The sequence below is a fragment of the Neoarius graeffei genome, chromosome 11 (genome assembly GCF_027579695.1).
Source record: "Neoarius graeffei isolate fNeoGra1 chromosome 11, fNeoGra1.pri, whole genome shotgun sequence".
In the NCBI taxonomy this organism is placed as follows: domain Eukaryota; kingdom Metazoa; phylum Chordata; class Actinopteri; order Siluriformes; family Ariidae; genus Neoarius; species Neoarius graeffei.
The window spans coordinates 58324092-58351497 of NC_083579.1; the positions used below are offsets into that span (position 1 = coordinate 58324092).

General features: G+C 41.1%; 1 protein-coding gene across 3 annotated transcripts in view; it reads right to left on the reverse strand.

The window, feature by feature from the left end:
* The window catches only part of kif26ab (kinesin family member 26Ab), a 133279-nt gene extending 109700 nt beyond the window's left edge, over window positions 1-23579 (reverse strand). For 2 of the 3 annotated variants that reach the window (XR_009655652.1, XM_060934348.1), the window contains exons 1-2: window positions 23325-23579; window positions 22064-22294 (exon numbers count right to left, since the gene is read on the reverse strand). Coding sequence is in view for 2 of the 3 variants with exons in the window: in XM_060934348.1 (XP_060790331.1) it covers window positions 22064-22294; window positions 23325-23375 (282 nt within the window). In the remaining variant the exon portion in view is untranslated. Of the gene's footprint in view, window positions 1-22063; window positions 22295-22986; window positions 23148-23324 lie in introns of all 3 variants that reach the window. The other variant, XM_060934349.1, reaches the window with a different exon arrangement.
* Window positions 23580-27406: the final 3827 nt, after the last annotated feature.

The following is a 27406-nucleotide window of genomic DNA, read 5'->3' on the forward strand; positions in this document are numbered from 1 at the left end:
TATTCGGTTTTTAGCCATGTTGAATTTAGTTCGTTTGGTCCACGGCAGGCGTCGCTTATCCGCGCAACCTTCATGAGACTTGTGCGAGACTTTGAAACGTGAAGCATCAGCCAGGTGTCAGTGCCGCCATTTTGAAAACTGTTTTCCAAACGAAATATTGCACAAAAACGAGTTTAAATGACGATTACTGCCTACTTTTTTCAAACTTTCCTGATTGCTATCAAAACAAACAAAACTTCCGGCTTGATCACATCAGCATTCTAAAGAAGGCACATGCATCTTTTGACAACGTTGGCAGATGCTGGTCACTTTGATTTCTGCTGTATGTTTTACTTCCGTCCTACAATGTCTCGCACAGGTCTCAACGAATCTCGTTTAAGGCCATTGCTTTGACATATGGACTGATATATTACAGATAGGGTGACCAGATTTCCCTAGTCTGAAACCGGGACACTTTTGCGCGCGACCATGCTCGTGCACGCACACCTTTTTTTTACGTAAACGTGACACTCAGAGAGGTGCTCTTATCATTTTGTTGAAGCTCACATTTATCAACATCTCACATGAAATAAAACAAACAGGCATTTTGTTATCTAGTAGCATAGTGGTATACAGATCAGTTAAATTATGGTCAGACAACAGATTTTGTAATGGCTGAGAACAGGCCAGGTTATGTCCATAGGCCAAATTTAAACTGATTTATTTCACCTGTTTGTGAGAACACCAAGAAGAATGCATATGTACATGTAGGCTATATCTCTAAAATTGTATGCACTATAGCATGAACTTAAAAAGTAGATATGTGACCTCAACATAGCCTCGGTCAGAATCAACCTTACTAACCATTCCCCACAACTGAATGAATAAAGCAAGAAGATGTGTACAAAAGTGAACACTTTAATGGAAGGTGCAACAAGCTGTTCAACACAGCAATATGGCCAAACTGTCAGAATGGTATGTTAAACAGAAACAAAAAAGAGACAAGTGATTTGAGAATATATACTACGGAAGCCGAGAGAGGCCCTTCATATAATCTTTTTTTTATTCACCTTGTTATCCCGAGATAACGACATAATTAATTCAGGATCTCGAGAAAACAACACAACTAATTCGAGATCTCAAGAAAACAAAACCGTTATCCTGAGATCTCGAGAAAACAAAACAATTATTTCATGATCTCGAGTAAACAGCTGAGAAATGGTTCATTCAGGTCCACCAAGAGACTTGTGATATGCTGACTTTGGGGCTATTTCTCATTCTGTATAGACGCAACTTTGGTCATTAGAATGTCTGGAATAATCGATCACCTAGTAAGGCAATATTTTGATCAGGGGTTGACACAGGGAGAGATTGCATTAAGTCTTTTAATAAGGGATAATTTCAAAATTAGTCAGCGGTACCTCCGCAGAAGACTGGCCCGGCTTCGTCTCTACCGACAGAGATACAGTGATCCAGCTGAGATCATGAAATAATTGTTTTGTTTTCTCGAGATCACGGAATAATTGTTTTGTTTTCTCGAGATCTCGGAATAACGGTTTTGTTTTCTCGAGATCTCGAATTAGTTGTGTTGTTTTCTCGAGATCCTGAATTAATTATGTTGTTATCTCGGGATAACAAGGTGAATAAAAAAAGATTATATGAAGGGCCTCTCGCGGCTTCCGTAAATATACACTCAAACAAAACAGCAATAAAGGAGGAGGGGGCGACAGCCCGAGGAAAGCCCCCACAGGAGCGCACATCATTTGCAACATAGGCTACACAACTCAGTACAAGAGCAAAACACTTACAGTGTGTGCAGTAGGCTTCATGCGCATTGTTCTGCACCTCTCGGAGGAAGGGGTAGGTGCCCTGTAAATCTTTGGAAAAGGTACATTTTCTTTTCGGCATAATTGCTGTGGCATTACTGCTGCTAGACAAAGAACATTCGCGCCAGTTAATGTTTATTTTATTGTTGTATGGCAACACGTTCTGTTGTCTGGAATAATGTGGCTAAATAAACACCCAGGCCAGGGGGCAGTAACTAGGAAAGTTTGCGATTCCTGTCAATTCATCAAAATGGTAAATGCAGACATTTCTCCGCTAATGATTCCCACGCTGCTCAGTCGCAAACATCGCGAGTGGCGAAAACCGGGACATATCCGTGTCCCGACAGACTTTTGTCGGGACTCGGGACACACAACCCCAAATCGGGACTGTCCCGGTAAAACCGGGATGTCTGGTCACCCTAATTACAGAGCATATTTCAAACACTCATAACTTGCTATAGCAGTGACAAAATAGCTATCAAAAATGTGTTCCTATATTTAATAAAATGAGATAAATAGAATTTTGATAATAAAAAATTTGCCTTCAGTTCTCCTTTAATGAATATGGTCTTTACCTGTCTGCATGAAAATACAAACTTCTAGACTCAAACAGATGCCATGTGAACCTTCCTGGCAAGCTTTCAAAGAAAAAAAAACAGGTAGTGTACCTCCTATTCAAGTCTCTGTTTGTATCCATTTTGGACATATTATCAGTTCCCAATCCCAATAATATATTTGGGGCAGCACGGTGGTGTAGTGGTTAGCTTAGCACTGTCGCCTCACAGCGAGAAGGTTTTGGGTTTGAGCCCAGCAGCTGACGGGGGCCTTTCTGTGTGGAGTTTGCATCTTCTCCCTGTGTCTGTGTGGGTTTCCCACACAGTTCAAAGACATGCAGTTAGGTTAACATGGGGCAGCCATGGCCTGAGGTTGGGCTGACGTGCCCTTGAGCAAGGCACCTAATCCCCAACTTCTCCCCGGGCACTGTAGCATAGCGGCCCACTGCTCTGGGTATGTGTGTATGCTCATTGCTCACTCGTGTGTGCATGTGTTTGTTAAATGCAGAAGTTAAATTTTATTGTGTGCTTGAGTGCACATGTGACAAATAAAGGCTTGGTATTTGGCTACATTCCTATTACATACTTTAATTTGAATTTGAAGGATTTCAACCTGCATGAAAGACAGTATGAAAACAGCATTTCAAAAACTCCAGGCTGTTGAGGGTTAAATAATTCTAAGACGCGTAATGGTCCCATAGTGTGTATGATCATTAGAAACAAAAAGGCAATAAATGGGAGCATCAGTAGTATTCGATAATTCTTCATGTCAACATGTTGGAGGCTTTATTGATCTAAGCCACCATAAGAGAGAGTGATTTAAAATAAGAATGGTTTAGCATTATGGGTAATGGCTACTTTAGAAACGTGTTCCCATTACTCAGAGCAAAATTTGTGTTTACTGTTCTCAATTGCCATCAACAAACAATTTCATCCAGCCAAAAACACATTCTGGGGAAGCCCCATCAGGGAGCAAGCGTGCATACAGGACTAAATAAAATAGAAAAGGGCTTAACGCTACCACTGATAGTTTGTTCAGACACTATGTGAAATTTGAGCATAAGACACTTTCACATCTACCACTCTCATTTTTATTGTACATGCTGCACCCATAATTTAAATAAATATATAAATAAACCTACACAGTGGGTGACAATTATATTCTGACCATAACATTTCAAGCATGCCATGCAAAGGTGTGAACAAAGGAACAAAAATGTACAGCATAAAAGCTTTCCTGCAAGTTCACAGTCTCATGTCAAGACCGAGTCCTGCCTGTGCGTTTAAGTCCTGCCTATGCTTTTTAATGGGGTGAGTGCTACCAGAGTGTTAATGCCGCTGAGGGCCAGTGTGCTGTGGTGTGCGTGGGAAAGACAGCGTGGGGCTCGTAAAGTGAGGTGTGAGTTAAAGGAGTTGACATACCGCAGAGATAAAACACAAGCTCTCCAGGAGGACACTGCCATTCTGACATCATAAAACCTTTCTAAAGTAACTACAGCTGGTGAGATGGACATGCCCACAGTGACATCATAAACAGTGTCAGGGTAACAGAAGGGGTAATACAAACCACTCTCACTGTGACATCACATGGAAACATGAGAAAACTTTTAAAGAAACATCATAAACATTCTCATTGTAACAGACAGGGTATTGTGGTTCAACAAAGTACAGTACTGCTATGACAGCAGCAGTAAATGTTTTCAAGTGACAAGGATTACTTGCAATAAGAGGAATACAGTTATGCCTTTTTCAGGGAATGCATGTACAGTGGTGCTTGAAAGTTTGTGAACCCTTTAGAATTTTTTATATTTCTGCATAAATATGACCTAAAACATCATCAGATTTTCACACAAGTCCTAAAAGTAGAACCCAGTTAAACAAATGAGACAAAAATATTATGCTTGGTCATTTATTTATTGAAGAAAATGATCCAATGTTGCATATCTGTGAGTGGCAAAAGTATGTGAATGTCTAGGATTAGCAGTTAATTTGAAGGTGAAATTAGAGTCAGGTGTTTTCAATCAATGGGATGACAATCAGCTGTGAGTGGGCACCCTGTTTTATTTAAAGAACAGGGATCTATCAAAGTCTGATCTTCATAACACATGTTTGTGGAAGTGTATCATGACACGAACAAAGGAGATTCCTGAGGACCTCAGAAAAAGCGTTGTTGATGCTCATCAGGCTGGAAAAGGTTACAAAACCATCTCGAAAGCGTTTGGACTCCACCAATCCACAGTCAGACAGATTCTGTACAAATGGAGGAAATTCAAGACCATTGTTACCCTCCCCAGGAGTGGTTGGCCAACAAAGATCACGCCAAGAGCAAGGCGTGTAATAGTCGGCGAGGTCACAAAGGACCCCAGGGTAACTTCTAAGCAACTGAAGGCCTCTCTCACATTGGCTAATGTTAATGTTCATGAGTCCACCATCAGGAGAACACTGAACAACAGTGGTGTGCATGGCAGGGTTGCAAGGAGAAAGCCACTGCTCTCCAGAAAGAACATTGCTGCTCGTCTGCAGTTTGCTAAAGGTCATGTGGACAAGCCAGAAGGCTATTGGAAAAATGCTTTGTGGACGGATGAGACCAAAATAGAACTTTTTGGTTTAAATGAGAAGCGTTATGTTTGGAGAAAGGAAAACACTGCATTCCAGCATAAGAACCTTATCCCATCTGTGAAACATGGTGGTGGTAGTATCATGGTTTTTGTTTTGCTGCATCTGGGCCAGGACGGCTTCCCATCAGTGATGGAACAATGACTTCTGAATTATACCAGCGAATTCTAAAGGAAAATGTCAGGACATCTGTCCATGAACTGAATCTCAAGAGAAGGTGGGTCATGCAGCAAGACAATGACCCTAAGCACACAAGTCTTTCTACCAAAGAATGGTTAAAGAAGAATAAAGTTAATGTTTTGGAAGGGCCAAGTCAAAGTCCTGACCTTAATCCAATCGAAATGTCATGGAAGGACCTGAAGCGAGCAGTTCATGTGAGGAAACCCACCAACAGCCCACAGTTGAAGCTGTTCTGTACGGAGGAATGGGCTAAAATTCCTCCAAGCCGGTGTGCAGGACTGATCAACAGTTACTGGAAATATTTAGTTGCAGTTATTGCTGCACAAAGGGTCACATCAGATACTGAAAGCAAAGGTTCACATTTTTTTGCCACTCACAGATATGTAATATTGGATCATTTTCCTCAAATAAATGACCAAGCATAATATTTTTGTCTCATTTGTCTAACTGAGTTCTCTTTATCTACTTTTAGGACTTGTGTGAAAATCTGATCATGTTTTAGGTCATATTTATGCAGAAATAGAGAAAATTCTAAAGGATTCACAAACTTTCAAGCACCACTGTACAACCTCAAATCAGAAAGAGTTGGGATGGTATGGTGAAATTGAAATTAAAACTGAAAATGATGATTTGTAAATAATCTTTGAGCTTCATTGTATGCAAAATAATACAACCACATTATCTGATGTTTGACCTCAATAACTTTTTTTTTTTCAAAATAAACACATTTCAATTTTGATTCTTACAGCAAATTTTTTTTAAAAGTTGGGACGGTAAAGCATTCACCACTTTATAATGCTGTCACTCCTTCTCACAACACACAAAGGGTGTTTCGGGACTAAAGACACCAAGCGATTAAGCGGTTCAGGTGTCAAATCCAAATACACGTTCCCACTGTGTGATGGTCCATCCCAGATGCCTCAGAACCCAGAGACGTCGATGGCACTTCTGGACATATCTAACATAAAGCTTCCTTTTTGCACATTAAAGTTTTACTTTGCATTTGTGGATGTACCGTAACTCCATATTGTAGTGCTTGACGAAGGTTTGCCAAAGTAATCCCGAGCCCCTGTGGTTATATCAGCTATAGATAAATGCTGGTTCTTGATACAGTGCTGTCTAAGGGATCAGAGATCACTGGTGTTCAGCTTAGGCTTGCACCCTTGCCCTTTACACACTAAAATTCCTCCAGATTCCTGATCATTAAACTTCATAATCGTTTAATGATCTTATACACCATAGAGGGTGAAATATCCAAATCCCTTCATATCTTTCTTTGAGAAACATTGTTTTTAAACATTTCAATAATTGTCCTCACACATTTGTTGACAAACATCAGTTAATTATTTTACCGAATTACTATCCCTCAACTTTTTGGGGGGAATGTGCTACAGGCCTGAAACATAAGAATGGATGTATATTAACAAATGAAATGAAGTTTAACAGACAAAGCATGAAATATCTTGGGTTCATACTGTCTGTAATGAAATACAAGTCGAAGTAAAATTAGAAATCACTGCTTTCTTTTTTTAATTGGAACGAACTTACTCTGGCTTCAAATAAAGACGGGAGAGTCAAATCTTCCAAGTATTTAAATGAGCACGAAGGGTGTTTTCACACGGTCTTTTTCAGCCTTCAAAAGGAAATCAAGAGTCAAGTAGTCAGCATTTTTTGTACATATGTGAACACTCCAAATGAACTCAGAACCCTCTGAAATGAACCAAACTGAGATCACCTTGGGACTCATTTCAAATCCGTTTTGCAGTTCGCTTAACCTGCTCATCGTTAACACAAAGCGCTCCAGGTTCTCTTTAACTTTTGTCACTGTATTTTAAGTCAAGTCAAGTTTGTTTGTATAGCACTTTTAACAATAGACATTGTCCCAAAGCAGCTTTACAGAATCGGAATGCCCCAAGACATGAGCCAATTTTATCCCTAATCTATCTCCAATGAGCAAGCCTGTGGCAATGGTGGCAAGGAAAAACTCCCCCAGACAACACGAGGAAGAAACCTCGAGAGGAACCAGACTCAAAAGGGAACCAATCCTCACCTGGACAACAACAGACAACATGACTATAACATTAACAGTTTTAACATGAAGTCAGTTTCGTTGATGTTATAAACTCTTCATTGATGGAAACTTGAGTGCAAAACTGTTCATGACAACCGCAGTCCCAAAGTTAGCAAGCCAACTGTAGTCCTCAGCCACAAAAGCATTACTGTAAGTGTCCAGAGTGTCTTTCAAGTGTGACTTTCAACTGTCCATATTTTAACCCTCTAGGCTTGCCATAGTACAGATCACATGCTTCAAGTGAAAGCTACCTGTAATCCAAAGCAGTAAAAGTCCGAGAGCTCCAGAGGAACTATACTGTGAACAAAAAGAGGACTGAGGCTCCATCAGAACTGAAGTGAACCAGAAAGCGAACTGACTCCTCTTTTAAATGAACTCACAATGTGAACACACATTTGGGAATATAATCTAAAAAAGACAACATATAAACATGTTAAGTCAAAGTCCCTCTCACACCAGAATCTGGTCTTCCCAGGCAGTCAACTCTTTAAGGAATATGGGTGCAGTGCCGATCTCTGTTTTGATAGCCCCCGGCCTCTCGCCTATACAGTTAGGGTTACAGTGGTGGGGGAGGGGGGGCTAGTCCTCTGGTAACCACAAGAGTTTGACTTCCCCACTCGCACCTGTATTGCAGCGTGCCTTGCCAGACAGTAGTAGGTACCATTTTTATGATGGTCTTTGGTATGACCCGACCACAAGTACTGTAGAACTCACAATCTCCCAGTTGAGAGGCGGACACGCTAACCACTAGGCCAACTCGCGAGCATGTAAACATGTACAACATGTAAAATCCAAAAAAATTAATCACAGAACAAGTTGAGGTTAAATCATTTCATAGTGAACAATCAAAAGTTGATATGCCACTAGCCAGTAGAGTGAACTTTATAGATCCCTGTTTTATGTTTCTTTTCTGACCAATTTTGCACAATGGATGCAGTTTTTTTGGATGCAATGTTCATTGTCTTTATGGTGGCTGAATATAAAACTGTCAGAACAACATGCCCACGTGTGCAATGTCTTTAATCCTGGTGCAAAACTGAGAAAAGGTCACTCAAGAGGTAGAATAAGAAAACATCTGGCACTTTCTCATGTAGACTGGTAAACAGCTCACCACTAACCAGTGCCCAGTGAGCAGACAAGAGCTTAGGTTTCACTGGCGACATCATCCTCAATCACGCTGACTGTTTACCTCATCTTTTTTTCACCAAAGTTCAAGGCCCATCCTATCAGCAAAGAGGAAGCTACAGCCTACAGTGATGTGTGATGTGATGCTCCATAGCTTTTGTGCTCTGCTTTATCTTATCTGAATTCTAAGCAAGCAGCACAGAGTACAGATTAAGATGTCATGGGATCAAAGATGAAAGAAATGTCACTTCAATATTTAAAAAAAAAAAAAAAGCTTTGAAACCTGACATTTTTGTGTTCTTTGTAGAAACAAAATCAGACTGAGGACACAAAATAATTTATTTCAAAGGAGCACTACAGCTCTCGCAAAATGTGTATAACTGGAGTGTGTGTCTCATCTTTTGTATCTTTCTAGTGTGGCTCTATCTGAAAGTTGTCTGTTCTCAAGATAATTGAGAAATATGAAAAGGGGAGATATTTTGAACTGATGGGGGTTATAAGGTCTGTGCAAAGTACAAATTTATTGCCCAAAGCTTGTCACGGAGTGAAAAAAAAAACACCTTTAGGTTTAATTTGTTGAATGAATGCATGAATGCATGGAGTGAAACCAAATAGTTTTCCAAAAGAAACAAGACAAATCATCTTTCTGTCAGAAAATAACATGAAAATGGAAAACAGTTACATATAAAATGCAGAATATGATTTTTCCCAGTCACCCATTTGCCGCACACTAGACAGAGAGATTCAGAAATTTGCATACACACACACGCACGCACACACACGCACACACAAACACATGCCACACACATGAAGGGAGACCCTGAAGCGTGAAATGAGCCTGGGCATGAACTTCAACTAGAATTTTCATGCTCAGATTTACAGAACCCTCATCGGAGTGTGAGTGTCAAACAATGGGGGATAAATAAGGGCATACCAAGGATGCATCACGCACGGCGCGCACACACACACACACACACACACACACACACAGACACAGCTAACATCACTGCGTTTCCTATGAAACCAGGCAATATTCTGAACTCCAGTCCTGGTGATATACTGCCTTGTGAACCTTGTGACAGCATATCCTGACCAAATGGTGAGCTATTGATAACTATTACTTGCATCATGTATTTTGGAGGAGTAAAATGCTTCAAACTATCCAGAGCACTGGAGTTGAGAAGCCCTGGTTTAGCGAGACAAATGAATATTTTGGCTGACTGGGTACAAATGAGATCCACAGGCAGAAACACGAGCAGCTCATTCTTTGCTCACTGAGATTGCAGCAGTTTTAGTTTGTTGAATTCAAATGGATCTTGGCAGCTTTAGAAAATGTGGCTGTATGTCCTTTTGCTCATATTCATAAGGGTGGCTGAGAGATTTGGAGCTCATGTGGCTCAAATAAACTTGATAGATGTGTAACAGGCAGGAAAAAACACCCAGTGCATCATGCTGCTACAGCTGGTCATACTACTTTAGGATGGTCTGTTCCAGCTTTCAAAGTGGATTTGCTTTGGCAAGCCAGTGCCTCTTTCATGCCAATTGCAAACAATCAGGGAGCCAGTGTATTAATGGAAGGGTTTTAGAGGTCTAATGTGAAACAGCCAAGAGACATCAGCTTTGGCTTGGCTTTAGTTTTTTATGATTTATTTTTAAATGGACCATCATCTCTCTCTACATTCTCACCAATCAATTTTGAAGATTTAATTGTTATTGTTTCGCAGGGTGTATTCACAACGTTCATAAGACAGGTTTACATCTGAGGGATACAATTATATTTTTTATTATATTTTACAAACAAGACCGTCAATGACGATGTGGCTGACTCCAGCCCCGTCTAGTCCAGAAGGAACGATCTAAAGTGGGCCATCTTGCGCAATAAATGTTGCAAGCTATATACACTATATACAAGCTATATATGGCAGCTATATACACCCTGGGAATACCGACCTATTTGCCAGAAAGAATCCAAAACAGCAAGGAATTGACCGAGAAAAAGCGATTTTTGTTGAACTGCTCATTAAGGATTTATTAGTCCATAACTTCATTAATAATTGTAATGAAGCAAATCTGGGTAGAAGTTATATGCACCCTAGGTACCCCTACCTTCATACCAGAAAGAATCAAAATCGGTGAAGAATTGAGGGGGAAGAAGCGATTTGTGTGGAAGCTGCTCGTTAGAGCTTAATTACTCCATATCTTCATTATTAATTGCAATTATGAAAATTTAGGTAGAAGCTGGCGGCACGGTGGTGTAGTGGTTAGCGCTGTCGCCTCACAGCAAGAAGGTCCTGGGTTCGAGCCCCGGGGCCGGCGAGGGCCTTTCTGTGTGGAGTTTGCATGTTCTCCCCGTGTCCGCGTGGGTTTCCTCCGGGTGCTCCGGTTTCCCCCACAGTCCAAAGACATGCAGCTTAGGTTAACTGGTGACTCTAAATTGACCGTAGGTGTGAATGTGAGTGTGAATTGTTGTCTGTGTCTATGTGTCAGCCCTGTGATGACCTGGCGACTTGTCCAGGGTGTACCCCGCCTTTCGCCCGTAGTCAGCTGGGATAGGCTCCAGCTTGCCTGCGACCCTGTAGAAGGATAAAGCGGCTAGAGATAATGAGATGAGATGAGATGAGATGAGATGAGGTAGAAGCTATATGCAGCCCAGGCAGACCTACCTTCCTGCCAAAAAGAATAAAAATCAGTGAAGAACTGAGAGAAAAGAAGTGATTTTCGTGAAATGTGGACGACACCAGATGGATGATGGAAGACGGATGGACAATGGACAACACAAGATGCCATAAGCTCATCGCCTATCAGCTGGATGAGCTAATAATGGTAAGACTTAATGTCATATAGGCTGTTGATAGGTAAAACATTGAACACTGCTATAGCAGAACTCTATAAAAACTACAGCATGTTAAAATGACACATTTTTGTGTGATCCATTTCTTCAATTGCCATTGAAATATTGTATGATTATATGAAACATGGCTGATATCAATTCCTGAAACATGAAAATCTGTTCTTGGAAATCCATTTCAAACTCAACTTATTTTCATTATATACCTAACAATTAGGGCTACATTAGATTTTATCAAAACCCCCTCAGGAAGCTACCTTCCTGCTGAAACTACAGCTCTAAGACTAGATTAGAGTAGTAGAGCAGAGCTCAAATGAAACTGTGCTGCTGATGATTAGCACAGGTCTTAGAGATATTCAACAAATACTCATTAACTGTCAGGGCTGTGCATGTAGTATACTGTGCCTAGCCATTTAAAACGTCTGCAAGTCTGTGAATGTTTAAAAAAAAGAAAAAGAAAACAGACAAGCAGACTGCCAGACGTCTGAGAATCTAAGCTTTTTGGAGCCAGTGGGAGACGACCCACACTGTCCTGCTCTTTTCTTTTATCTAGTCTGTAATCGGCTGCTCTGATAACAGACAGGACTAGGCATGGAGAAAGGAATGGATATTATACTGGTTAAAGCATTTCAAAATGCATTCTTTCATTCTGAATATAAAATGAATCATCTGCCACATATCTCTACCAACTACTTCCATCAATACACCAACATATACCAAAGCATACAGATGCAAGAACAAATCCAAAGCCTCTCTTGAACCGATTTCCTTTCTCACACCTTCCACCACAGAGCTGTTTCTGATTGTTACCCATCAACAACAGAAACTAAGAAACTAAAAATCTGGCTATGACACACACAAAATCTCCCCCTCCCCACCTGTTTTTTCTTACTGTCATCTGTCTGTTTCTCAAACTCTGCATATCACCTGGCCCATCCTTTCATCTCACTTTTTTCTGTGCTTTCTCTTTGTCTTCCCTTCCTCTCTTTGGCTTGTCAGTCATCTCCCACATGCGCCCTCTGAGTTGGGACTGATGCCTGCTGCTCCACTCTGCCATCTGACATCAGATTATCATTCTACTGCTCCATACTGCTGTCTGACATACTGATTATATAATCAGAATGCTTTTTAAGCACATCTGTTTCAAGGCTGTATGGCTGATACACAGCGCATAGTCCCACTGTGAGGCTTGTCCTTTACAGATTAAAGATTATAAATATGTTTGATTTGTATGAATTCATACTGTCATCATGTCGCTGCTGCATTAATGAACCCCAAGGCTTAATTTATCAAATTTCTGTACAGTTAAAATTCAGATTAGAAGAAGGATAGAGCAACTTTATTTATCACACATACACTTAAAGGGGAACTGAAGTCATTTTTAAACTTGCTTTATTTCTTAATTAACGTGTTATTCAATTATGTTTTCAGTTTTAGTAACCCTATATCGTGACTCATATTGGCAACTAATTGCAATTAAATATTATACTTATCGGCCTATTCGGTTTTTAACCATGTTGAATTTAGTTCATTTGGTCCACAGCAGGCGTCACTTATCCGCGCGACCTTCATGAGACTTGTGTGAGACTTTGAAACGTGAAGCATCAGCCAGGTGTCAGTGCCGCCATTTTGAAAACTGTTTTCCAAACAAAATATTGCACAAAAATGAGTTTAAATGGCAATTACTGCCTACTTCTTTCAAACTTTTCTGATTGCTATCAAAACAAACAAAACTTCCGGCTTGATCACATCAGCATTCGAAAGACAGTGTTGGCAGATACTGGTCACTTTGATTTCCGCTGTACATTTTACTTCTGTCCTACGACGTCTCACACAGGACTCAACGAATCTCGTTTACTGCCATTGCTTTGACATATGGACTGATATATTACATAGCATATTTCAAACCCTCAGAACTTGCTATAGCAGTGACAAAATAGCTATCAAAATGCGTTCCTATATTTAATAAAATGAGATAAATAGAATTTTGATAATAAAAAAATTTGCCTTCAGTTCTCCTTTAAGCACACTGAAATTCCTCTCTGTATTTAACCCATCTAAAGCAGTGAACGCACACACACAAGCAAACACGTACCCAGAGCAGTGGGCAGCTATGCTACAGCACCCGGGGAACAGCTGGGGTTTAGGTACCTTGCTCAAAGCCCACCCCATGTTAACCTAACTGCATATCTTTTGAACTGCGGGGGAAACCAGAGCACCTGGAGGAAACCCACACAGACAACATGCCACTGGGCTCAAACTCAGAACCTTCTTACTGTGAGGCGACAGTGCTAACCACTACACCACCGTGCTGCCTTCGATTACTGACTTCATGAATGTGGACTTTGTTAAAATTGATGTGCGTGTCATTATGAAACCTGAAATATGTATGAAAAGATGGAGGAATGTAATATCAGTTATAAACTGTTAAGGAAATCTAAAGATTATACAACAAAGATTACAATTGTCATGCCAGAGGAAAATGCAATGCAGAAACTCAGTTAAGAGTAAGGACAAAAATATTGCTATTGATACTGATACCGCTTTTGTGCCACAGTATAAGGATATGTTGACATTGAGTTGATGTGCTCGTCTACCTATTCCTAATCTTAAAGCTGTCCTGCCTTTCAGATTTTTCAAGTGTAAGTCAGAAAAAGAATTTTCCCCGACACCCAGTTATTTTTGCTTAGTGGATCAAAAGCTACTGAATTCGAATCACAGACTTCCAATTTTATTTTTTTTAAAATAGAACAATTAATGAATTTAGGGCCAATTGCTATTTTTTCTTGCTTCACCATGACCCAATTCAAGATACTACGTCATGCATCATGTGGTGGGCTTTCTCCGTTCACACAAGGCATTGTGGGACACAAATTTGAAACAGGAGAGAAAAATGTGAAAAACCGACTACAGTAACAAAGTGAGAAGAAAAGATGTTATGTTGCGAAGGAAAGGAAACGCAGGCCCAAACTAATAAATATCAGCGGTCAACGAGCACCTCGGTGCGATCAGCTGTTTGCTTAGCGACAGAATGATGTAACTGTCAGTACACGATCAAGGTAAACCTGCGCATGCGCAAACAGACTTCCTCTGTCTGCTTGACTGTGCGAAGCGAGCGATTTCATGGACATTATTTGCTAGGGAATCCCTCAAAGTAAATAACTTCCCAGCCACAGAATGGCCTGGTTATTTTTTTTTAGATATTACAGAAATAAACATGTATCTCAATGACCAAATGTCAGAGGGAACTAAATTTCACCGATTTTATGAAATAGAAAGGCCGTCTACTTTTAAGATGAGCAAAGATGAATACAGGGCAGAACAGTTCCTAAAGTTGAGTGTACAAATGCATGCATTCAGGAATGAATGAATGAATGAATGAATGAACAGTCTGGAATTATAAAGGATTTGCAAATGTAATTTGTGTGCACAGATATTTTCTAAACACCTGTAGCAACCTTTAGTACATCACACACATCACATCACATTATCTCTAGCCGCTTTATCCTTCTACAGGGTCGCAGGCAAGCTGGAGCCTATCCCAGCTGACTACGGGCGAAAGGCGGGGTACACCCTGGACAAGTCGCCAGGTCATCACAGGGCTGACACATAGACACAGACAACCATTCACACTCACATTCACACCTACGGTCAATTTAGAGTCACCAGTTAACCTAACCTGCATGTCTTTGGACTGTGGGGGAAACCGGAGCACCCGGAGGAAACCCACGCGGACACGGGGAGAACATGCAAACTTCGCACAGAAAGGCCCTCGCCGGCCCCGGGGCTCGAACCCAGGACCTTCTTGCTGTGAGGCGACAGCGCTAACCACTACACCACCGTGCCGCCCCCTTTAGTACATAATCTTCTTTTTTATATAATAAGTGGCAAAGTTTGTTCGTTTGTTTGTCTTGAGCTAACGTCACCGTTTCTCAACAGATTTTCACCAAATTTGGCAAGTAGGTCCGGGGACGACCCGGAATGTTACCGATATAAACAAAATTCATGACGGGCCCCAGGGAGGTCCCTGGGGGGCACAATATCCACCCACCCCCTCCCTCAATGCCTTTCACATTACATTTATCAACACAAATGCTTGACAGAGCTTCACTAAACTTGGCATGTAGGCACAGGAGATAGCCACAATTTGGCAGAACTCAGAAATTCCATATTTGGGCCCCAGGGGTCCCTGGTGGGCCCCTGGGTGGTGGATGTTTGGATTTTTGTTTGTCTTGGGTTAACATCAGCATTTCTCGACGGCCCTTCACCAAATTTGACATGGAAGTCTGAGGGCAACCTAGAATTTTGCAAAACCTGGGAACACCAGATAACCTGCTAGTCCTATATATACATTAAAGATCATTCTACATTTGTCTTGAAACTGCATCCTGAAATATCCAACCTATTCCTTTTTGGGCATAAAATTTCCAAATTAAAACATTTCTAAACTGTATTAATGAAAATTGACAGCTGCAAATATGCATTGCTTGTGGATCACCTGACACCTGTTCTTCTGTTGGTTCGTCCACTGAAACACTAGATCACATTAAAGAGTGCACAAACTGACAGGAGGGTCAAAGGCCAATCAATAAATAGTTTAGAAAAGTAACCCCTAGGCAACTTGTCTATGTCTTTCTCACTCTGCTGTAGAGAATATAACGAGCAGGAAAACTTGCAAATCAGAATTATTTTATTAATCCCCGGAGGGAAATTCAAATTTGCAACCAAGCTCCTGAATCAAAGAAGAAGTAAACATGTCTAAAAATAGAAGATAAAATAGTCTTAAAAAAAGAATAAATAAAAATAAAATAAATGTAAATAAGTTCAATAACAAGTAAAAGCAAAATGAAGTGATTTTATATACACTGTTTTTCAGCCCACAGGAAGAGAGTTTATAAGGAAGAGTTGTTTGCTCTCGCTGAAAGTTTCAGCACATTTATGAATACATCTAGAAAATCATAATGCATCATATACATATATCACACTACCAGTCTCAGGTCAGATATATACTGATATAGTAAAAACTGATATTACCACACTGAATAAGATATTTCTCTTCTTCGTGTACTCTAATGGCACTCAGCATCAACATGTAGAGAAATATGAAACATTTTCTAATTATATCATCTGACTTCTCTTCACAACTGCAAATTGTGTCTTCCTGTCCAGAGAAGGTCTGAAAGAATAATTCACAAGCCTCTAGTGGCGAGATGTGTAACTTCTCCTGAGGTACTATGGATCTGAAACCAGACACACGTTATACGGTAGGAGACACAATAAGACTCTGAGTCTGTTAATCAATAATCAAGGATTAAATAGCTAAAATCACACATCTGTCACTGCAGTAGTCACTGCAAGCGCTTCATTGTTCTGGCCACGATATCTCTGTGTGCCAATCAGTTCATGCTCATCTTGAGAAATATATTTTTAAAAATCTATATATTTTAAATGATAACATTTTACCTTCAAAATTAGACAACATAGTAAACCGTATTTGTAAAAGAAGAGAACATAAAACAATTTAGCTTATCAACTAAATACACAGCTTATGTTTGAACAGCTCCCAGTTCAAACATGTACTGAAGGTGCATCCATTACCACCGCCTACACAAACAACTCTAACACCTGCGTAGGAGTTTCATCAATCCTATAATGTTTCCTGTGGTTAAAAACCGTGGTCTTTAACCTGTGGTGTGCAGCAATGAAGGATTTAAATAGTTACAACCAGTTACACCAAAGGTGAGAGCTGCATGCCAAAAGCTTCATCTCCAGAGTGGTGCTCTTAACCTGCTCTCATTTATTTCACCCTGACAGGCATTCACATGTGTGTCCAATGCTACCAGGCATTCAATCTCTTCTGTTCCGCTCTTCCACCTTTCGGGTTCAGCTGGATTTCAGCATGTCCACTCACTGGTTCACCCAGAAGGTACATTTCACACCAAATAACTGGAAGAGCACATGTCAAAGTCTCTATTACTGTGAAATGAATGTTAGCAACGTGATTAACAGTACGGGTAACTGAGACTATTCCTGTGAATTTAAGGGATATTTCCAGAGGTACACTAGTAAAATGTGCGTGCATGTCACATCTCTTTTAACAGAAGTGATTTCTAAGTACCGCAGAAGTGGCGCTGCCTTAAAAATCAAAAGAGAGCCAGGAAAAATAATATCTCATAAATCATAAATGAAAATTCTTGTCAGCAAACAACACAGACACTCAAAAGCTGCTTTGCAAGCCCTGTTAGTGCCAAGTGCCAAACAGCGTGAAAGAGAGGAAAGAACTAAATGTGAAACCATTAAGGTAAAGTGATTGATTTATAGCAGGTGCTCAGGCATGTGTAGGGCAACCCTTGCCTGCAGGGATCAGGGTGAAGGATGGGCCAAGCCTGCAGAACCAGGACTTCCAGTAAGCGTTTACCTTTCCCTTCAACTGGCCTGCCTTCCCATGAGAAAAGTGCAGGCTATGAAGAAACAATTGTCAGACTCATGAAAGTGCCAATTTGTATGTATTCACAGCAAAACAAATACAAATTCGTATGAGAAACTATATCATATTGCTCAAATAAAAATTAGGGTTTTGATGGAGGAAGGAGTGTCATAAAATGATGTTTATTCTGATCTGGGTTTTTTTTAACCTATACACTGAATTATCCATACCATATCTGATAATCTTTTCCTGATATTCAATCCCACACAAACCAAACCCCCTGCACTTTCATATCGAAAATCTCAGCTTTTTTCTCTTCTTTTCTTTTGCTTTCTTTCTCATTCACTTTCTCTTTGTCTAAGACATATAATCGTGCTTCTACAAGCATCAGCCTTTCATAATGAAAGATTCGTTTTCCCAAACCCTACAAGGTTCAGAGGCACCAGTTACAGCCAAGGTAAGGCAAGTAGGTTCATGTCATCCACTGTATCAGGTGACATATTCAACCGGAAAATGACCAAGGGCTAAAGGTGCTTTTGACCTGGAAAAAAATTTTAAATGTCGTACAGATCACAACAGAGGGCTTGTAGACCCTTGGAGATCTAGTGACCAATTGTAATAGATGACAGCCACTTCAGTCTCACTAAGCAGACAATATAGATGAAAAATCATCCACCTCCAAGCAACAATTCATCTTATTAAATTTGATACCAGGGGTCTAACCACAAGGGTAAGGGGTAAAGATTCTATCCCATATAGTAGGGTTGATCTAACCCAGGTGTTCAGGCTCCTCAGTCTTGCTGAAAGATCTCATAATTGTCGTGTACAATGCAACTGGAATCCAAGGCTGGATTTGTTGAGCTCTCAGGTTCCGTCTTACTAGTTAATCCCTATTTATAACACTGTAATTTCAGCATAATTTCAACCATTTGTGTTGTCCCTTTCGAGGACACATCAACTATGCTAAAACAGTTAAGGGTTATGTGTTCAATAGTTTGTGACAAGTTGAGTACCAAGTCATTTTTTGTCAAAGAATTCTTTGTGCATTGGGCTACGTTAAGCATCCAGACATTTCATAGAGTCTTAGGCCATTGTTAAGGCATTAAGTGCCCTGACATTGAAGCAAATGAACTATTGAGCTGCGAGCCGCAGCACTGTGTGAGAAGAAGTGCCTGTTCCTTAGGCAAAGGAATCATTGACAATAAATAATAAAACAAAGGATGCTGAGAACCCTGGGCAAGCCCTGTGGAAAAATGCAGGCCCATGAAAAGCTGTGGGGCATGAAGAAAGACTAATTGCCACCTGCTAACACGCACACTGCAGAAGACTATAAAGAAGAAGCTTGTCACCAGCGCATCAGTGCTGACCAAGCGTTTCCTGGACCAAGCGTGACTATCAACTGTCTGTACAGAACGTCTCCAAAAATCATCCTTGGGATCAGCTTATGAACCCAGTGCTGTACATGCAACACTGAGTTTGTCTTTTTAAAGTCGGTACAGCACAATTTCAAAGACTGCCTTCTGTTAAATTGGTGTGTCAGCAGTATATGTGCTGTTTTCTGTTTTACTAATCTGAAACTGCTCACACAACTGATGCTGCTGGGTTTAAAAAAGGAAGGAAAAAGCGGTCCCTCAAAGGGTTTTCGAAAATTCGCCGTCCACTCTGTGTGTGTTTGGCTAATTAAATGTGTAATAAATGTTTCATGCTAATTTTAGGCACTGTGCCATTGAGGTTTCTGGCAAAATCCAGATACACCACAGAATGATCATTAAAGCCAAAAGCACTCCATGGGACCACTGCAATCATGCCAGATTATTAAAGTAAACTAAGCTTCAATACACACGCCTGGGTAATATTTGATGCATCTTTGCAACAGATTTCAGGTCAGATTTTAGATTGATAATATGATGTAAATCGAAACTAAAATAACAACACATGAATGCCAATAGTTGATATTCAAAACGTCACATGAAGTCTCATATGCAATCAAGCATGAAAACAAGGTTGAATGAAAGTTCAACAGCAATTTCTTCCTACCTAATAAACAGTAAAACAATCCTTAGCAACTCATATCAGCCATGTGTCGGAGTTCAGGTCAGGTAAGCACATTGCGTCCCATTTGGACAATGCATCCTTTCTGCTCTTCAGCTGAGGAAACTGATCCCCCCCCCTCCCTAAAAAGCAGCCTCCCATGGCGGTTGCACCCACGGCCTCATTAAGCCATCAGCAGAGAGTCTGATAAAGTAATAATCCTCTGCTGTAACCTCTTTCCTCCATCAGCTAAACCTGGTGCAGACCACACAGGACCAATGGCCAGACAGTTCACAACTCTTTATGTTCTCATGCTTAGCCAGTTCCAGAAGCCCAGTGATAGAGGAAAACACAAGATAAGGAAAGGAGAAAAGTGGGGAGGGTTTGGGTGCAGATATAACCAAGCACTGAATCCTGTTTTTTCAAGTAAAAGGACTGAGTACTGGTAGGTATACCACACACACACAAACACACATACACATACAAAGCCTCTTCTGTCCTATCTGTTAACCTGGAAAAAAAGCAAAGGGGAGGGGGGTCAAATAAAGCTGGAGGGAGTGAAATCCTACCTAAGCGTGAGATCTTCTTTTGAAACCACCACTAAATAGAGATGGAGGGGGGAACCTGAGGCTAGCCTCGGCAGCAAGTCAGACAACAATAAAAAGTTGCAAGCCTATATTTAACAGTGGTGGGAATTTGGTGTGGGGTATACAGGAACACTTTGAATGCATGGTGAAGGTCAACTGGGTGTCTGTTTCCTCCGCAGACTCCACAGCAAATACACTCAACTATTCCCCCACAACCCCCCAATCCCAAGGTCTACGGACAAGGAGTGAGATAAGCATTGTTTTCCCAAAACAATGGGCCACTTCCAAACCGTGCTTTACTGCAAAGACCCCTAGCCATTGGCACTCAGCTTAAGTGTGTGAATGTAGGAGAGACAGGTCTTGCATGACCAAGACTGCAGAAATCCAGCAAATCAGCAAAGGTCACACTTGCTTGTAATTAATTATTAAATAAGTATTACTAAAGATTTGTGCAGCTCATTTTAATAATCTGTATGCTGTTCAGGATAACGTTGCTGTGACAGTACTTAAATAAAATAGATTACAAATACAGAAACTTAGGTTTACTGGGTATCATACGCTTCACGTTAAATGGTTTAGGTACAATAGCAGACTGTGTTCACAAGTGAGTTTTTTCCTGTTTATACAGACTTATGACCATGAGGGGGAATTCACATTTGGCCTTGGCAAGCGATAAAGGATTTCAATCATCACCACTAATTGAGTCTCGTATAATTCAAGTCCTTCCTCCCAGCTTGATGCTTTTTGGCCTTGCCTAGAGCCAAAAAGCATGTGGAAATCCATAGGCTAAGGGAACTCTGTTTGTTTTAGATGTTGACAGAATGACAGTCTGGAGCATATTAAGTTCGGACTGTTTTTAAGATTGATTTAAAAACTCTAAAGAAGAAAGCACCCTCATGTTTGTATGTGACACAAAGGCTTCAAAATATACATATGTGCTCTAAACAATAGTCTAATAAATTTTAATCCTTTCCATACTCAGCAGTCAGCGTACATTATCTACTGTCACATAACAACTTCTGATTAATGCAGAACAGTTCATAGGAAAATCACTTGCGCTGTTGGAACAGATAACAGACCATTAACAGGAAACGTCTCTTAAAATGGGGTCCTTGAAGAATTTCTGAGGATTCTATGGTGGTAGAGATCATGAACAACTCCTATCAAAGTTATCACAGTTTAGCGAATATGCGGTTATTAATTATACAATCCTAACTGACTGGTAACTTGAGCTAAATGTGTTTAATCAAAACCTCAGAAACTTATAAACTGCTAAATAATGTCAACTCAAATCTAACCAAAACAGTACTGGGCAAATCACTGCTAATATGGCATACAATGTTTCACGTCAACTTTTAAACACAATTTGCGTTTTGTGAGTGGAGAGGTCAGGAATAAAAAGTTCAATCCTAACCTTGGGTTACTGTCTAGTTGCCTCTCAGCACCCACCCAAAATCGGGCTATTAGATGATTAGATGTTTCAGCTACTCTAAATTGCCTAGGCGTGTGTGTATGCGCGCATGTGCATGCATGCATGCGTGCACATGGTGCCTTTTGATGGCCCGGCATCCCATTAAGGGTGTATTCCTGCCTCACACCCAGAGTTCCCAGTTCAGGCACTGGATCCACTGGAACCCTGAGCAGGAAAAAGAATTTACTGAAGATGACCACTGAATGAATGACACTAGAAGAGGTGCGGATAAAAAGGGCGGTGACGGACTACTGCAACAGTTCTCCAGGTCATGAAAATAGTGTGTAACATGTTACAGGTGTTAAATGTTTGTTCAGAAACATCTCTTACAATGTCTCTCACACTGACCTGCAGTGATCTTGGCTCGGTTAGGACAAGTGCTTGCCTCTTGAGCTCTGCTACAGTCACCTGACATTGCTTGCACAAATCTGTTGCTTTATTGCCGTCGTCCCGGTCCGTCTCGGTGATGCTGACTGAACGTGCACCCTCGGGCTGGGGTCTGCTCCCGCACCGCCTCTGTTGTGGACTGGGCTCGGAGGAAGAGCAGGAAGAAGACTCTGCACTGGAACTGCCATCAACCTTGGAGACATCAGGAAAGGTTCAGGAGAAACACAATAAGAGCATGTTGAGCTTTTGAGAGCAACAAGAACAAAACAAAACACTTACAAAGCCCCTAAAGTCCAAAAATTTGCTTTTTATCTTTTATGCATAAGTTATTATCTTGTGGGAACAAGTTATTATCTCGTGTGCAAAACAAGAACAAGATAATAATGTGCATACAAGTCATCCATCCATTATCTGTAGCCGCTTATGTGCAGGGTCGCGAGCAAGCTGGAGCCCATCCTAGCTGACTATGGGCGAGAGGCGGGGTACACCCTGGACATGTCGCCAGATCATCGCAGGGTCACACCTACGGTCAATTTAGAGCCACCAATTAGCCTAACCTGCATGTCTTTGGACTGTGGAGGAAACCCACACAGACATGGAGAGAACATGCAAACTCCACACAGAAAGGCCCTCGCCGGCTGCTGGGCTCGAACCCAGGACCACCTTACTGTGAGGCAACAAGGCTAACCACTACACCACCGTACCGCCCTATAGCCATCCATTATCTGTAGCCACTTATCCTATTCTACAGGGTCGCAGGCAAGCTGGAGCCTATCCCAGCTGACTATGGGCGACCAGGGACAAGTCACCAGGTCATCGCAGGGATACAGACAACCATTCACACTCACACCTACAGTCAATTTAGAGTCACCAGTTAGCCTAACCTGCATGCCTTTGGACTGTGGGGGAAACCGGAGCACCCAGAGGAAACCCACACGGACACAGGGAGAACATGCAAACTCCACACAGAAAGGCCCCCGTCGGGGCGTCTCGAACCCAGAACCTTCTTGCTGTGAGACGACAGTGTTAACCACTACACCACAGCCTGTGTAAATAAGTTGTGCGCACAAGATAAAAACAACATCACCTTAGGGGCTCTGTAGTTTGGCAAAAGTTTGCTTCAGCAGAGAAATGACCACAGGTCTACCCAAAACAAACAAATATTCTACAACCCTCATGATAACTATTTTTCAGCATCAGCATTACTCATGTTGTAACTTACTGCAGTGCGCCTGTGGCTCCGTCCGTCCGCAGCGCTCTCAGCTCGAGTCATCTTGACCAAAACTTCGCAAAAAGTTTCGCAAGAGTTTTGTTTTTCAAACTAACTCCACGTTCGAGGCGCTGGTTAGAAACGCGGCAGCTTCAAAGTGAAACACGATGAAAGGGTCATGTTTAAAGCGCCAGGGAAAAGTTGTGCGCCTTTTCGTGCCATTTCGGAGCCGAGCTGCGGTCTGACCCGCTGTCACTGCGCTGCTGCGCTCCAAGCAGCTGAGGGGGCGTGGCTGGACACGTGTGCGCGCGCTCAGGCGACTTCCAAAACTAGTCGGCTAGTACATTAGACATTGCGTCACAAGTGTCGGCGTGACGACTCCTTCTCAGAAAGACTTGAAATAAACCTTGACAATAAGAAATAATCAGGATTTCCAAATTGCATATTAGTACAATATTTCTATTAGCTTAATTGGATAGCACGAGTTTCATCCTACATCCACGTTTTCCTCCCTTTTAGTGTGCTTTTATGAACGGGCCGACATTAAACTCCAAGAAGACCTATGTCTTACAAGAATGATGTCATCTTGTTCGTGCTATTTTGTAAATGTCACCGTTGCTGCTCTGACTGAGGCGCATGTGAAAGCAAACGATTTCTTCCCTATTACTCTGGCGCCATCATCTGGACATTTTTGAGATTACAACTTACCCAGGTGAGTGAAACAAAACGAATTTAAATGTTGAATTATTTATATCTAAATAATAATAATAATAATACAATTATTTTGGTGATGTAAGCATCGTGGTCACATGATTTGAAGTCACAGCCCAAATGCTTATCCTTCTCCCTCTACGTCAAGTGCTCAAGTGTCCCATCTCTTTGTCTGTCCATTAGTCAGACTGTGCACCATCAGTAAGGAATGATCTGCTGAACAGAAAGCTGCCAAGGCACAGAATCCGAAGGTGTAATCCATACATTCAAGCTCGCAATGTACACATGCTACACATATTCTTGATCATTATTTTGCCTAATTCAAACAACTTCAAGAATGATCAAACTGCTAAAGGATTGGTTAGGGTGGACACCAGGCATGATGTCCATCCTGTTATTTGTTAACTATCCAGTTGAATGATGTAATGGTTTATCCAAATTTAAAGATACGGATTTACTCTTGTGACAGCACACGAATTGATGATGATGATGATGATGATGATGATGATGATGATGCCTACTTTGCTTTGCTTTACTATCACTTACATCAAATATATCTAAAAACAATTAAGCATATGCAACTTTTTTAAGTCAAGATTCATACAGGTTCAGATACATGACCATATAGACATGTTGTGTTGATATCGCTACATCCTGTTTTGTACATCCTTTGCAATACTATAGACGGATCTATATCTAGAGTATCGTCTCATCCAGAGTATAGTCTATATCCTCTACGGTATACCATAGGCTTTTCTCTATATTCTTAGACTATTATAGGATACAGTATATAGTGTCGGCACTAAACTATGCTTAATGCACGTGTCTCAAGCTTGATAATAATGTTCCCTTTAGGAAATACTGTATTTGTCCCCCTATTCTAACACATTTTTTCTAACCATAGGTTTTGTTAAAGTCTGGTGTGTTCTCTTCTCCTGATTGCTCTCGTATAGACTGCATCATTAGGCTACCAGCGCCGTTTGGAGAACTTGTTGTCCAAAACCCTGAAAAAATCCTGTGCAGGGGGATTTTTATACCGTTCTTGAGAGAATTTTTAACCATAACGGTTTGTGCTGGAAGTAAGTGTCAAAAGTTGATTTTAAAAATAGGAGATGGGTGAGTGATGTTAGCAGAGAGCTGTTCTCGGTGCTGACACTCGTGGCCACTCCCGCTTTAAGCGCACATTGAAAAGGCAACTAACTTGTAGAGTGGCTGCGATGCACTTACCTTGGCTTTCCGTCTTAAAAGATGACTCGTAAATCCAAATATTATATCCGAGTCCACGAAAAACGTTCCCAAGTCAATGAGGGTCGGATTCGGTTTGTCCGATCCAGACGCGTCATCGGACTTTTGTACATCCATGTTATGAGCCGATAGTGGACAAGGATCCTTTAGTCTTATGGCAAATGTGGAAATGTGGTACGCGCTGTGCTGTACTGGGTCATTTTACTTTTCACCAATATGATGTGTGTTTGTTGTTGTTTTTATAATCCAGAGATTACTTGTGCCTCACATCCATCTGTAACTCATACAAAGCTTTCGATTTATCCTCAATGCTTTCTCAGTTATCTTTCTCGTTTGATATGCATCATCCCACTGTTGAGATCTGTCCCAATTAGCAACAAACCCATAAGAAATCCGCCCGCAATCCATGCGCTATGAGCCAACATCCTTGTGAGGCACTTTCCTACTGTGTGTCCACACTGCAGCTCTGCGAGTGGATTCAGGCAACAGTGATGATGAGGACCACCTTCAGCAACTCCACCTCTCTTTCTCTTTCCTTCTCTCCCTCTCTGTCTATCTCTCTTTACCCCTGCACCTTCTTTCCTTCCATTCTCTATGTCCCTCTGTCACGCGCTCTCTGTCTCTCCTCATATCCACATCTCTCTCTCTCTCTCTCTCTCTCTCTTTCTCTCTCTCTCTCTCTCTCTCTTTGTGTGCGTGTTTCAATATGTTTTTCTGTCTCTTTCCCGCCTTTGCTTTTTTTCTCTTCAGGTTGACTGCTGCTAACTGAAGCATGAACCCAACATTCAGAACTTTACAGTTCCAGGTGTCATCTTGAACATTATCTTGCCAGTTTTGCATTGCAAAGCTGATTTCAGATTTTTGTCCTCACTGTGCTTTTCACTTAAGCACCTGAAGTTAAGTGAGCCAAGTGACCTTTAATTAGTTACACTTCCCTGCACGGCCAGGAAAAAGGTAGGCCTAATAAACTATACTTTTAGAGTACAAACGCTTGTCAGTGATGTGGTACCATCAATGGAATGTCTCTTGTACCTACAATTAGAAAAAATTAATATATATCACCTGAGATAATTAGCCATCCAGGACCACTGATGTTTCTTAAAGCTAGACGGCCTTTCGATTTCATAAAATCGGTGAAATTTATTTCCTGCTAAAATTTGGTCATTGTGATATATGTTTATTTCTGCAATATCTCACAAAATATCAGGCCATTCTGTGGCTGGGAAGTTATTTAATTTGAGGGGATTCCCAAGCAAATAATGTGCATGGAATTGCACGCTTCGTGCAGTCCATGTGCACATGCGCAGGTTTACCTTTGATTGTACACTGACAGTTACATCATTCTGTCAGCTGATTACACCGAGGTGCTTGCCGGCCACCGATATTTATTAGTTTGGTCCTGCGTTTCCTTTCCTTCACAACATGACAGCTTTTCTTCTCTCTTTCCGTTACTGTAATCGGTCTTTCACATTTCATTCGCACACTCACGTCCTCCATTTTCCTCTCCTGTTTCAAATTTGTATCCCACAATGCCTTGTGCGAACAAGGAAAGCCCACCACATGATGCATGATGTAGTATCTTGAATTGGGTCACGGTGAAGCAAGAAAAAATAGCAGAGAATTTAGGGGCACGTGGCCGTAAATTCATGAATTGTTCTATTTTTAAAAATAATAATAAAATTGGAAGTCTGTGATTCGAATTCAGTGGCTTTCAGTCCACTAAACAAAAATAATTAGGCGTCGGGGAAAATTCTTTTTATGACCTAAACTTGAAAAATCTGAAAGGCGGTCTACCTTTAAAGAGGGCACATTTGTAATGCTTCTGTCTTGGGGGGAACGAGTTACTATAAGGTCCCTTTTCCTTAAAATAAATACGTGGTTGCCACGTTGGCATGCAAAGCCTGCATAAATGTTTTAAATGTCTATTGATGCCTTCGACATCTTGGAAAGACTGCAGGGAATTTTGAGTAGTGCATGGTCCATGCTTGTGTCTCGAGCCTGACGCTTTGTACAGAACAGATTGCATTCATCTCAGAGCTGAAATGAGTTTCTCCACCTTTTCTGTCCGGCAGTTGTGGATTAATGTGGGTTAATATCAGGGATTATTCTGAGCCAGTTTCTCAGATCGCACTGACATT